The 14,647-nt window shown below is 50.1% G+C and overlaps 1 protein-coding gene across 2 annotated transcripts in view; it reads left to right on the top strand.

Annotated features, from left to right (window-relative positions):
• lrp4 (low density lipoprotein receptor-related protein 4) overlaps nt 1-14,647 on the top strand; it is a 93,070-nt gene that overhangs the window by 31,556 nt on the left and 46,867 nt on the right. For both annotated transcript variants that reach the window (XM_062549964.1, XM_062549963.1), the window contains exon 2: nt 10,907-11,053. In XM_062549964.1, coding sequence (XP_062405948.1) covers nt 10,907-11,053 — 147 coding nt within the window. The remainder of the gene's footprint in view (nt 1-10,906; nt 11,054-14,647) is intronic.

Below are 14,647 nucleotides of genomic sequence, written 5' to 3'. Positions count from 1 at the left end.
CCCACACACACACACACACACACACACACACACACACACACACACACACACACACTGAAAAACAAAAGCTCCTGTCCATTTGGGATGTGTGTGTGACAGAGAGAAAGAGCGAAAGAGTGAAAGAGAAAGTGAGTAAATGTGTGTGTGTGTCGGGGGGGTGTAATGTTAGGGTCGGAACTTCTCTTATTGCGTCTCTGTCCAACTCAACCTCATCTCCACCCCTCCACAGGAGTGCCTCCCCCTCCTCCACCCCCCACCCCTGCACCCCCACCCTCAGCCCTCCAGTTTGGAGACTCCGAGCCCACATAAGTGTAGCCTTCATGGGCCAATGTCATTAAAAATGGCTGACTGTGGTGGAAAATTAACCAGGCAATAACAGAGAGTCTGTCTTGCCCTCCTCCTGTGTATTCATTTCTCTCTCTCTACCCCCCCCTTTCTCTATCACACGTACACACACACTCTCTCTCTCCCCCTTCTCTCTGTCATACACACATACACACACACACACACACACCTCCCTTGCTGGCAGTCTGTGCAAACAGAGCTCGTCCATATCACCGCACATCTCCCCACCTCCACACGCGTCAGCACACACATAGTAATATCCACCCAGAGAGTACACTTTCTAATATCCCATCTCTCTCTCTCTCTCTCTCTCTATCTCTATGTCTCCCTCTCTCCTTCTCTTTCCTTCCTTCTCTCTCTCTCTCTCACTGGCTCTCATGTCCTCTCTCTAATAATCCTCTCTCTTCCCACTCGCTTTCCTCTTGCCTCATTTTTCCTTTCTGTGCTTTCCCTCTCTCTCCCTCCATCTCTCCTCTCCTCCCTCTCCTCCCTGCTCATCCAGTCTTCTCCTCGGAGCCGTCCTCCTGGGCCTGAGCCCCAGCCAAGCTCCAGCGCTGCCAAGCCCCAGTGTTATCTTTGAACCCACTTCACTCAGATGCGTCCGTGGCACAGCCGTGCCTGCACCCAGAAATTCGCTCACTCGCCTTCGCCCGGTCCTGCGCACCCCCACCGCTCCGCACCGCACCGCACCGCACCCCACCGCACCGCACTGCCCGCCTGCTGTCCTGTCCGGGCCTTTCATTTTCCACTCACTCACTCGCTCACCGGGAAACGGAGCCTTTTATCACGGAGCTGGGCTCCGCCATGCTCCTCTGTTCCTCCTCTCCTTTCTTCTGCTCTTCTCTTCTCTTCTCTTCTCTTCTCTTCTCTTCTCTTCTCTTCTCTTCTCTTCTCTTCCCCTCTCCTCCTCTTCTCTTCTCCATTCCTTCATTTTCTCCCTCTCCATCATCCCCTCTCTTCTCTGTGGTCTTGTCCCTCCACCTCTCCTCTCCTCTGGTCTCCTCTCCTCGGGTCTTGGCGCGTCTGTGCAGCGCTGGCTCCTGTCCAGTGTGTGGTCTAGGGGTGTTGACAGGCGCTCCTCCTCATGTTTTCATAACCCCTGGTCCTGATGGACGCGAAGAGCAGGCCAGGGAGGCGAGGAAGAGGAGGAGGAGGAGGAGGAGGAGGCAGCGGCGTGCGGCTCTAGCTGGCACAGAGAGACGCAGGCACGCGTGACGGTCGTGCGTGTGTATGCATGTGTATGCATGTGTATGCATGTGTGTGCGTGTGTGTGTGTGTGTGTGTGTGGTGTGTGTGTGTGTGTGTCTGTCTGTGTGTGTCTGTATGCGTGTGTTAAAGACCTGAAGGCAGAGAGATGAGTAGTTTTAACACTGACCCATTTCATCACTTTGTGGTTTGGAAGTTGTACCATCTCCACCAGGAGACTGCAGCTAATAGTGAATGCAGCCAGAAATATCACTGGTGCATCACCCCCTTCCCTCCTGGACATCCACAACACACACACACACACACACACACACTCAGCACCGCAGGAAACCACTCCTACCCCTCACACAACTGGGAGCAGAAAAACAAAATTATTTATCATATTGGACTGAAACAACAAAAAAACAAAATAAACTTCAATGCTATCTGGCCCTAAACAGGGAGTACACTGTGGCAGACTACCTGTCCACAGTCTCTGATACCAGACAGAGAAAAACTTTGACCAGATACAGGCTAAGCAACCACAGCCTGGCTATCGAGATGGGCAGACACAGGCAAACCTGGCTGCCCAGAGAAGACAGGCTGTGTGCTAACTGCAACCAAGGTGCCTTAGAAACAGAGTTACACTTCTTGGCTGAATGCTGCCAATTTAAAGAAATAAGAGATCAATTCTTTCCTAAATTCAGAGAAATGCACCCGGACCTTCAAAACACATTTTGAGAATATTATTAGGAGAGGAACAAAAGAGTGCAAGAGTCGCAGCAAGATACTTAGATGCTTGCCACAGAAAAAGGGAGTCATTTCATCAGTGAAGCGCGCGCACACACACACACACACACACACACACACACACACACACACTTACACACACACACACACACACAAACACGCACAAACATGCACACATACATACTCACACACACATACATGCATTCCCATTCACACCACCACATACAGACACACAAGCACACGCACACTGCCGTTGCAGAAATGTATGATACTGATGCTTTGTTTTTGTTGTTGTTTTATATGTACTATAAGAAATGCTTTGGCAATACGAATTGTATTTTTTTGTCATGCCAATAAAGCGCAATTGAATTGAATTGAATTGAGAGAGACAGACAGAGACAGACAGAGAGAGAGAGAGAGAAAGATAAGGAACAGTTTGTATGTGTGTATCAGCTTGTGCCTTTATTCGTAAGAGACGCTGTTGTGAAAAAATGCCAATTGAATAGATACACTTACATTAGATTCATATCCACACACATACCCACACGCTCACTCTATGCTTGTGCCCTGGCCTGAAGAAATAGTTCCTGTGAGCGGGGCAGAGTGTCGGGTTAATTACGGGATGCCCCAGAATAGGCCTAGCGCACAGCACACACACACACACACACACACACACACACACACACACACACACACACACACACACACACACACATAGCACAGCGCACAGCACAGATGGGGAGAGCGGCTGCCCTGCACTCTGGTGGTTTGTCACTCTTGTCATGAGGCAGCCGTGCGTATGGACTTTCACTTGTCGGCGTCGGGCAGCAGGCTTCAGCAGACAGCAGACAGGAGATGGGATGAGGAGAGAGGGAGAGAGAGAGAGAGAAAGAGGGAGAGGGAGAGAGAGTGAAAGAGAGAGAGGGATAGAAAGCGGGGGTGGGGTGGGGGGGACACGACCCACTCGAGCGGAGGTCAGCCCTCAGTCTGCCATGAGTAGAACCAGCTGAGCTTGATGGGTGATTAATAGAGGGAGAAATGAGAGGGAGAGAGAGAGAGAGAGAGAGAAAGAGAGGGAGAGGTGGACTAGGATGATGAAGTATTGGCATCTCCACTGCTAACCACTGTAACCGGGAGCGACTGTAACCGCGGCGACCATGCCTGCCCAGGGGTTGGGGGTGGGGCTGACATGTTCCAGATGTGGCGGTTTCTGAAGGAGGGTGTGTGATCGAGAGAGGGGGAGCGAGGGAGAGAGAAAGAGACGGAGGGCTGGGAATTAGACATGCGTTTCTGGGCGAGGGTGCTCCTTGACGGCATAAATCCGACTGCTGTCATTATTTAAGTAAACAGGCTTAATTGGGCTGCTCAGGTTTCCAGGCCAGACGTCTCCTGGGAGAGGAAATGACCAGCAGCACCTCAGCCTCTCCTCTCTTCTCTTCTCCTCTCTTTTCTCCTCTCCTTCACTCCTCTCTTTTCTCCTCTCTTTCACTCCTCTGCTCTCCTCTCTTCTCCTCTCCTTCACTCTCTCCTCTCCTCTTCTCTCCTCTCTTCTCCTCTCTTTTGCCCTCCTCGCTCTTGTGGCTTTGATTATTTTCAGTGAGAGTCTCTAGCATCACCGTAGAGCATCCCTTAACGGCCTCTTCTCAAACAAATGGGAGATGCCGCGGACAGGCCCAGACTCTGGATGTCGTTTAAACAGCAACAGTCTCTGTGTGTGACTGACGAGTGCTTTTGTTTCCGCGCCGGTCACATACCAGACAGATAAGCTCAGTGTTGCTCTTTCGCCGTCGGAGCGCCAGGTGCCATGTCTAGATGGACTCCGGGGAGGACGGAGCACGGCAAATGGAGGAATTAGGGGGCTCAGCCTGGTCACATGTGGTCAGAGCCGTAAGAGCCGCTGGTCAAGTGGTGGTGGAGATGGACGAGAGAGAGAGGGGGGATTAGCAGAGGCTGAGGGGGTGATGAGGTAGTGGGATTGTGGGGAAGAGAAAAGGGGCTTTGTAGATGCGCCCCATTAGGTGTGTTGTCCTGTGCTGTCTAGTGGTCTTGTGTTGTCTTTTTTGTCTTGTGTTGTCTTGTGTTGTCTTGTATTATGTTGTTGTCTTGTCTTGTGTTGTTTTTTGTTGTCTTGTGTTGTCTTGTCCTGTGTTGTCGTGTTGTGTTGTGTTCTCAGAGTGGAGCCACGACTAAACCAACACTTCATTCCCAGACAGAGAACACCGTTTTCATTCAGCTCCTGTTTACATACACAATCACATCTGCTAAGCCGTCATGTTGGAACCACGTCTTTGTTTAGACAGACAGAACGCAAGGAAGCTTAGATAGACACAAAGGGAGAGGAGATTGACCGAGGTGGACCGGGAGCTCTCTCTGTCGTAGCATCTGTGGAGGGCTGCACCATGCTGACGGGTGTCTACAGGCGCACACCAGGACTTTCTCCTTTTTATGCCCTGAAAATAGCCCCCAGTGCTATTGTTGGCCCACACAAAGATCAGCTATTTATTGAATGAGTCAAAGCTCAGTCATGCACACAGACACACACGTACACACAGACACACACACACATATATACATAGGCACTGATCTTTGTCACACAAACACTGAGGCACGCACACACACACATGCACAAACATGCTTAGGCCCTCCACAAAGTCACTTGGGAGGTCTGGGAGTAATTAATGGTCAGGTTTGTGTTGTCCCTGCCAAGGTGAGAGCCACCACACAGATGCTGTGTGTGTGTGTGTGTGTGTGTGTGTGTGTGGAAAGAGAGGGGTGGTCTCTGTAAAGTAAAAGACAGCAGGCCTTGAGGCCCACAGGATCTTCCCTTTCCAGTTTTAAATGGTGCCAGCAGACCACCACACCAGTGGTGCAGCTAAACCAGCCTGCTCTAATGTTTAAACCCCCATACTGTTTTATCTGATGTTTGTGTATATGTGGGGGTTTGGTAGAGGGATGTCTTAAAAAAAAAAAAAAAAACCCTCAGCTTAAGCCATTTTGCCTGTTATTTTAGCTCTCTTTTACACCGTCCTTGTGCTAGTTGGTGGTGGTGGGGGGGGGGGGGGGGGGTTCTGTCAGGTTAGTTTGGGGATGTTTATTTTCTCAGGCCACCACCGGGCTGCCCTCCGCTCTGCTGTAGGTTGTGGCCGGGGGGGACACCGCCACCGCCACCCACCCAGCCAGCCTGCACAGACCACCTGTGATGGCTTTTCAGTCCACTTGGAGCTCTCAGCGGCTGAAGTAGCCACCGTGTTTCTAAGAACGGTGTTCTTCATTCAGCTCTGGCTGCTCTCGGGTGTGTGTGTGTGTGTGTGTGTGTGTGTGTGTGTGTGTGTGTGTGTGTGTGTTGGGTGTGTGTGTGTGTGTGTGTGGGGGGGGGGTCTACTTCCATATGTTCTTCTGTGTCGTTCCATGTTCTACTGGACTCAAATTAAAAAGCATGGTAACCTGTACCCACCTTCTTTTATTATTATTTGTTTTCAGGTCAGTTAAACGGCAGTCATTGCTAATGATTAGCACACTGGGAGCGAATCAGGTCTTGTTTTCCGTGCTGCGTAGGATTTCCTAATTGTATTGGCTTTGTTGTGAGATGGAAAGGTCCTCTTGTCCTTTCCCGCATCGGGTCACTTGCGTATTGTCTCGTTTACAGTGTGTGAATGGCAGAGAGGGGCCAATCCTGTCAGTTTTTCTCACAACTTAATCCGCAAATCCCGCTAATCCCCCTCGCTCCCCCCCAGAATGCTTGGCCCTGGGAGGGTGCGGAGCCGTGCCCTTTGTCTTGTCAAATTGAATTGTGGCGCTTCACCTCTCCAGCGGCCTCACCATGACCGTGGGCTTTTGCTGCGCTGCCGTGATGCCGGCCACAGACCGAGAGGGCGCTCGTCCCCCTCACCCACCATTGTCTCACACACACACACACACACACACACACACACACACATTCACACACTGAGCACACATTTCGGCATAAGCACAGGAAGTAAGGCGATACAGTCGGCATCTGACGTGTCACACACACACATACACATACACACACACACACACACACACACACACACACACACACACACACACACACACACACACACACACACTATGTGTCTTGCTAACCAACTAATACACACACACACACTCACCCACACACACAGACACAGACACACACAAGCAAACACTAGTTTATGCATGCCCACACTCTCTCTTCCTTCCTGTTGTCACTATTCTGAACTCCTGTTAGTAAGATGAGAAGATCTCGGGAACATAACACCTGGAATCTCAACAACAACAGTTTTGGTGTGTGTGTGTGTGTGTGTGTGTGTGTGTAGGGCACTAATAGCACAGCACCCCTCTGTTCCCCCCATTCCTTCCTCTCCTCCTCTCATATCACTGCGGTTTCCTCCTCCTCTTTTGTGTGGTGTTGTCAGGGCGGTGTTTGTTCCCGAGCAGGCCAACTGTAGGCAAGGCCGCATAGCCCAGGTGTGTGTGTGTGTGAGGCACGGCGCAGGGCACAGGTATTTTGGCACAGTCAGGTGAAATGGATATTTGAAAAGGAAGTGTGTGTGTGTGTGTGTGTGTGTATGTGTGTGAAGACCATTCCTGTCATACTTTAAAAAATACTGGGGAAAAAATCAAGATGCTTTCGCTCTTTTCTATCTGACTTTCATACCTCCGCATTTTTTAGTGCGCACACAAGAAAAGACTCCGTCTCTGTCCCCGAGGCCATTATAATCCGCCGCACTTTTAGTGCACACACACAAAAAGACTCCCTCTCTTACAGGCGCACACACACACACACACACACACACACAGACACACATTTACATACCACACACACACACACACACACACACACACACACACACACACACACACACAAACATTTTCTTGTGCTCACAAACACGTAGTCGCATAGGTGAGTGTGCAGGTGGGGCCTTATCACAGTCATCAGCTCTCGGCTCAGCCTCGTCGTCATGGCGGCTTGCTATGAAAGGCTGGTGCCGCCATGCCTGACTGCCAGTGCATTGTGGGAAGAGGAGGCCATGGGGTGCCTGTGACATGCCACCTGCTTTTGACTTTTTTTTCCATCTTTTTTTTGTGTGAGGCAAAAACCGTCCCGTGGTTTATTGCAAAAAGGGCCCAGAAAATGCAGGCAGTTTCTAACCAGAGGAAGGCCGTTGGCAATTTCGTGCCATATCTCATTACGGCGCTTGAATGCAGCGGCCTGATGGTTATTACATTTTTTTAAATCCATCTGTGGGATATTTATGTAAAAGCCTCACTCTGGTGGCTTTGGGGCTCTCTCTCTCTCTCCGACTTGTGTCATTTTAGTTTCATGAGTTGAAGTGGGCCCAGGACATTTACGAGGGCCTGTGATCATTTCTGATTTGGAAATGGCGGCGGTTTCCCTGGTGATGGCGGTCCTGCTCTTTAATGCATGTATGACAAATGCAGCCCTCCTTCATGTGGCGCAGGGTGACATAACTGCTCAGTGATTTAGAGAAAAAAGGGCTCTAATTTAGTCCTGCAAAAAGCCACACGTGTGTATGTGTGTGTGTGTGTGTGTGTGTGTGTGTGTGTTGAACAGAGGAGAGCGGGCCAGTCCCTTTCAGTCACACACAGACATACACACACACTCTCCTTCTCCTCTTCTTCTTCTCTCTCTTTCTCTCTATCTCATGCTCTCTTTCTTTCTCTCTCTCATGCTCTCTTTCTCTCTCTCTCTCTCATTCTCCGTCTCCCTCTCTCTCTCGTGTTCACATGTGTGTGTTCTTTTCTTTTTTCTCTCTCCCCGTGTGTGTAGAGCCAGGGCAGCTGGTTTTAAAGTGCCCCCCTGATCTCTAAAAAAAGGAAGAGGAGCGGTCGCTCTCTCGCTCGCTCACTCCCAGTCCAGCCCAGTCCAGCCCAGCGCGGCCAGTCCAAAGCAAGCAGAGAATTCAGAAGCTCTTAAAACACCAAAGCCCCAAACAGCAGGACACACACGTGCTCGCAGGCACACCACACACACACACACACACACACACACACACGCACACACATAGGGTTTTCCCAGAAAAACCAATGTGTTATTTATAATCCCAGTACGTCAGTGCGCAGAGTAAGCTGGCAGAAGGGGAGAATGGTAGGCTGAAAAAGAGTGGGTTGAAAAAGACTGTGTGTGTGTGTGTGTGTGTGTGTGTGTGTGTGTGTGTGTGTGTGTGTGTGTGTGTGTGTGTGTGTGTGTGTGTGTGTGTGTGTGTGTGTGTGTGTGTGTGTGTGTGTGTGTGTGTGTGTGTGTGTGTGTGTGTGTGTGTGTGTGTGTGTGTGTGTGTCTCAGAGAGCCAGAGGCGTCTAAGGGGAGATGTGGAGGATGTGAACGTGTGAATGGGATCTGAATGAGACGGGGTTCTTTCTCTGGGCAGGCAGGAGTTTGGGCCTGTGGGCCGTGCTTCTAAGAAGCCCCCGACAGCGAGGGAAGCTCAGCAGAACAGCCAGCAAGACGGAGGCTGACTTAGGCGGAGGAAATAGCCCTTCTTTTGTCACGGAAGACACCCGCGAATGAAAGAGAGAGAGAGAATGAGAGAGGGAGAGAGAGAGAGGGACTTAGAGGTGTGTGTATAGGGGAGGGAGTGAGAGAAGGAAAGTGTGTAGCGGAGCAGCGAAAGAAAAGCGACCGTGCGGAAGAAAAGGGAGAAGCCAAGAGAAAGAGGCCATTAATTTAGTGAAGCGGGGAGTGTTTTTTGAAGGTTAGTGTGTTTTTGAGCCAGGCCCTCTTGGGTTGAGTGATGCCTTTGTGTGGCGTCCAGCACACCCCAGGAGCCTCCTCCTCCTCCTCCTCCTCCTCCTCCTCCTTTCTCTCTCTCTCTCTCTCTCTCTCTCTCTCTCTCTCTCTCTCTCTCTCTCTCTCTCTCTCTCTCTCCTCTCTCCTTCCATGGTCACCCTCTCCCACTCGGGTACTCATTAACTGGGCTCCACAGAAGAGGGGTCCTCAGCTTCATTCTCACTCTGTAACGGACACGATTTACTGCCACTCATACCACGGCTTATGCTCCGCTTATGGACACATATGCACATACATAGACAGGCCAGCACGGAGAGATGGAGGGAGAGAGAGAGAGAGAGAGATGGGGGGAGAGGGAGAGAGGGAGAGAGAAGCCAGTCCTGTCACACTTGCACCAACACACCCTCCTTGTCATTTAACTGAATGTGTGTCTGGCTCAGGCTACCGTGAGGCCTGTGGTGACTGATGAGACAGCTATTGCCCTAAATGGCGGAAGTTGGAGGTAGATCACAAAACAGGGAGCAGGGGCCAACAAATCACTGGACAGTGAGTCTGCGCTATGAACAACAAAATGAAAATAAATAAAAACAGAAACAGTGGTCTTTCACAGTTTAAAGATCCAAATACTCAGACTCTGACTTTCAGTGAAGGAATTTGTCCTTTTTCACTTGCACTGCTGGAGGGTTATCTTACTGATAACCTTTGGGGTGGCTGCAATAGCCTGACACTGTTTTCATCCTTTCATGTAAGAAATGACTTATCTGCCGGCACGTGCTTCCCCTCTTAGATAAAACAGTATTGTCGTGGGGGTGAAGGAGGAGCAGCAGAAGGTGTTCTTATGCCTCTTATGCCTCCTCTACTCCTGACATCTGTCATCTACTTCTCTTTCTCTCTGTCTCTCTTTCCCTCCCTTCCCACCCGCCTCTCTGTATCTCTCTCCACCCTTCTCTCTCTCTCTCTCTCTCCCCACCCATCTCTCCATCTCTCTTTCTGCTTCCTTTGTCCCTAAACTCTGTTCTTCTTCTCTCAGAGCCGGTCCCTCCCTCCTCCCCTTCATTAAATGGCTCCCTTCTCTCACACACTCCCCCTCATTGAATCATTGCATTTTAAGACCAGAAGGTTTTGATGTGCTGCTTGTATTTTGTGGTCACACATACGCACGCACACACACACACACACACACACACACACACACACACACACACACACACATACACACACACGGCACACATAAGCACACAAGCACACACACACGCACTGATGGAAAAAGCCTCTTTTCGCTAATGAAATCCAGTCAGATAGATTCTACATATTTATTATTGAATGGCATCAGTGGTGAAGTGTGGTGGCTGCGGAAGAGATGAATCACATGTCCGAGGCACAGAGTCGGCTGCAGCCGAGGAAATGGATCATATGTATTAAGGAAATGGGCTCTCTCTCTCTCCGCTGGTGTCCATGCAAATGGCACGCTGGCATCTCTCCCAAGCAGCCAGTAGAGGGATAAGCAAGCCCAGTCCCTGCCGTCTTATCCCCAGAGAGAAAAATGACGCTCATCAGACAGACGCCTAAAAAAAGACACTCGTCAGACTGCGTTTGAAGTTTTGCCGTCAGCAATCCATGCAACCCTAGTCTAGCCCAGATGCTTTATCTGGATGATGACTTCACATACGTTGTTGATTGCACAATGCATGCAATGAGACCTACATGCCATAGAACGGGAATAATAGAAGCATTTAGGACAGACCCTCTCATCCTTTCTTTGTTGTGGCGTTATTGAAATGGCACGCAGACTACTGTCTCTCGTGTCGTGTTCTGTTTGTGTGAGGTCAGTATCTGATCGCTGTGCCTGTTTTTTTTCCACATTGTGTTTTTCAGGTGTGTTGGGAAGCACGGAGTGTTCGTGTGGCCGGAACCATTTCACCTGCGCGGTCAGTCCGTTCGGAGAGTGTACCTGCATTCCTGCCCAGTGGCAGTGCGATGGGGACAATGACTGCGGAGACCACAGCGATGAAGACGGCTGCAGTGAGTGTAGACCCCCCCCCCCGCCCACACACACTCACACACACACACACACACTCACACTCACACACTCACAAGCCCTTCATCTGATCTGTTATGTTCCTGTTCCACTAATTAATTACTGCAGTATTTATCTGCACTGTTATGGCACGCTAACAGTGGATGCATAATTAATGACTCATGCAGTAAAAACTAAAAGAAAAGGTCAAACTATCAAAACACTTAATAACCGGTTCAGCAGGGTTATGCATCATTTCCCTACCTCTAAAGTTACCTTGTTGCCATTAACACGGCTGTTCACACAGTGCCTGGGGTTATTGAATCAATCAATAAATGATTTCATTGAAACCAGATGGGATAATTTGTCCCAATCAGCCAAACATTAAATCAGTAAACGTGTGTGCCCTGGATTTGACTGTGAAATGGAGCCTGGCTGCAAACGGTTTCGGAGCCCCATAAGGCAAACAGAGTGCTCTCTTTCTCTCGCCGGCCCGGCTGGTGCTGCCGCTCCAACCAATGCCTCAGTGAGCGCTGGCCTCGCTTCGGCTGGGTTCATGGACTAGTGGCACCAGCGAGAGAGTGTGTGTGTGTGTGTGTGTGTGTGTGTGTGTGTGTGTGTGTGTGTGTGTGTGTGTGTGTGTGTGTGTGTGTGTGTGTGTGTGTGTGTGTGTGTGTGTGTGTGTGTGTGTGTGTGTGTGTGTGTGTGTGTGTGTGTGTGTGTGTGTGTGTGTGTGTGTGTGTGTCTCTGTGTGTGTGTGTGTGTGTGTGTCTCTGTGTGTGTGTGTGTCTCTGTGTGTGTCTCTGTGTGTGTCTCTGTGTGTGTCTCTGTGTGTGTGTCTCTGTGTGTGTCTCTGTGTGTGTGTCTCTGTGTGTGTGTGTGTGTGTGTGTGTGTCTCTGTGTGTGTGTCTCTGTGTGTGTGTGTGTGTCTCTGTGTGTGTGTCTCTGAGTGAGCAGTGTCAAGAAAATGGGTCAGCTGTCACTTATACACACTCGCATACCATGCATGCAAACACCTAGATGCACATACAGTATACACACACACACACACACACACACACACACACACACACACACACACACACACACACACACACACACACACACACACACATACACAGACACAGACACCAACATACCATGCAAGCACACACCTCGAAACACACACACACACACACACACACACACACACACACACACACACACACACACACGCACACACACACACACACAAATACCATGCATAGGCACTTCTAAACACACACCACACGCACACCACATTGCGCATAGCCTTACACATGCTAAAAAAAAAAAAGAAAAAAAAGTTCTGAAGCACCATCTGACCCCAGCCTTTGGGCAATGTAAAGTGATCCCGCCTTGTGATTAGTTTTTTTCCCCCTCCTCGCTCTCTTTTCCCCGGCCTTGTTCTACATGGCTGGCAGGGCTGGCGTCACACAGATTAAAGCCGCGCTGACCTTTTCGGAGGGGCTTGGCTAATGCCGTTAGCATGGTAATGGTGTAATGTCATCTGTGTGAGTGCCACGCCGAGCCCCCAGACAGCGGAAAACCATAAATAAAGACTCCTGAAGAGTTTCCGTGAAGCCCTCTGCTGACAGACCGGCGGGGCCAGCTCCATCCATCCTGCCGGGGAGCAGTGGAGCTCTCAAAGAGAAGGGGAGAGGGGGTTGGGGGGGGGGGGGGGGGTGTAGCGAGGAGCTTGTCGCGCATGCAGGCTAATCGCTATTGATCACGGCGAAAACGAAATTAGTACGGATCTGGGCATCCCTATCGATCACGGCATGTAAAACGCCTGGGTTGACACTGACACACACACACACAACACACACAACACACACAACGCACACATTTGCGCACACACATAGGGACGGTCACGGCTACTCTGGCCTGAGGCACGAGCTTTTCCAATTAGTCCTCGCTGCGCCAAAACATCTCTCTCTGTGTCAGCCAACCCCTCCCATTCACATCTGTTTGTTTTAGTTATCGGAGATTGCGCACACACACACACACACTCTCACACACCCACACACACACACTCTCACACAACCACACACACACACACACACACACACACACACACACACACACAGATAAATGGAGTGGTGATAAGATGCTGGAGTGGAGGACAGGTTGATCACGTGAGCAACTCCTCCATTAAGCCAGATTAAATTAACTCGACCCTTGTCAGAAGGGCCATAAAAAAAAGCTGCTCTCAATTTTACGGTTTTTAATAACACTCTCAAAAAAGGCCCGCTTAATTTCATTTGTGGATCATATTTTCTCTCCGATGGAGGCTGGGGATGCACGCGCTGTGGGCATGGGCCTCTCAGAACAGAAGTGAGTCCAGGACGCCCTCTACACTCACACACACACACACACACACACACACACAGACGACTCTATTACAAATGCACACTCGCACACCATTACCAACACACACACACACACACACACACACACACACACACACACACACACACACACACACACACACACACACACACACACCATTACAAATACAATGCACACTCACACCATTACCAATACACACACACACACACACACACACACATACAGAGACACACTATTACAAATACACACAGAGTCCATTTGGACCTTCTTGCTGTGGTCTGAAGTGCATTGTGAAGCGACTCCCCTGAGAAGTGAAGGGCCATTTGTATTAATGCACTAATTTCCCCTAAGAGACCAACAGCCAGCCATAAATATAGCATGCATTGCGGCAGGAGAATAACAATGGCCAATTACAGTAATAAAGTGGGTCTGAGAGGGTGTGTGTGTGTGTGTGTGTGTGTTTGTGTGTGTGTGTGTGTGTGTGTTTGTGTGTGTGTCTGTCTGCACAAGCTCTTTGATCTTAGTAAGTCTTCAGTGCAGAGTGAGCATAGTATCTGTGTGTGTGTGTGTGTGTGTGTGTGTGTGTGTATGGATAGTATAGTGTCCTTGATTGTGAGAGGGACAGGAAATGTATTATTGCTGCATGAGGACTTAAATGGGTAGTGTGTGTGTGTGGGGGGGGCAGAGGCTCTGTGAGCAGAGGCCCAGATTTCATTGGAACTCGAGAAACGTTGTGGTCTTGGAGGCAGGATCGGAAGGAGCAATGAGCAAACACATCCCCTGATGAGCCTGACCTCATCAGCCCTCAGTCCATCAGAACCTATGGGGCAGATACACCACGCTTTACACAGGACCATCAGAACGTATACGGGTACACCATGCCTTACACAGGGCCATCAGAACCTATGGGGCAGATACACCACGCCTTAAACAGGACCATCAGAACCTATGGGTCAGATACACGGTGCCTTACACAGGACCATCAGAACGTGTACACCATGCCTGAAACAGGGCCATCAGAATGTATGGGTTGGGTACACGTTCCCTGACACAGGACCATCAGAACCTATATACGGGTACACCATGCCTGAAACCGTATGGGTTGGGTACACGTTCCCTGTCACAGGGCCATCAGAACTGAATCAGACTGCATTTCTTTTGCGGTCTATGAGCCCCTCGTTCAGTCAACCACAGTAATCACAAAGCCAGAGGCACGCGGTGGGAGAGGG

The sequence above is a fragment of the Sardina pilchardus genome, chromosome 11, assembly GCF_963854185.1.
Source record: "Sardina pilchardus chromosome 11, fSarPil1.1, whole genome shotgun sequence".
In the NCBI taxonomy this organism is placed as follows: Eukaryota; Metazoa; Chordata; class Actinopteri; order Clupeiformes; family Clupeidae; genus Sardina; species Sardina pilchardus.
Note: the sequence above shows the minus strand (reverse complement) of the source record. Positions and strands in the feature narration are given on the sequence as shown.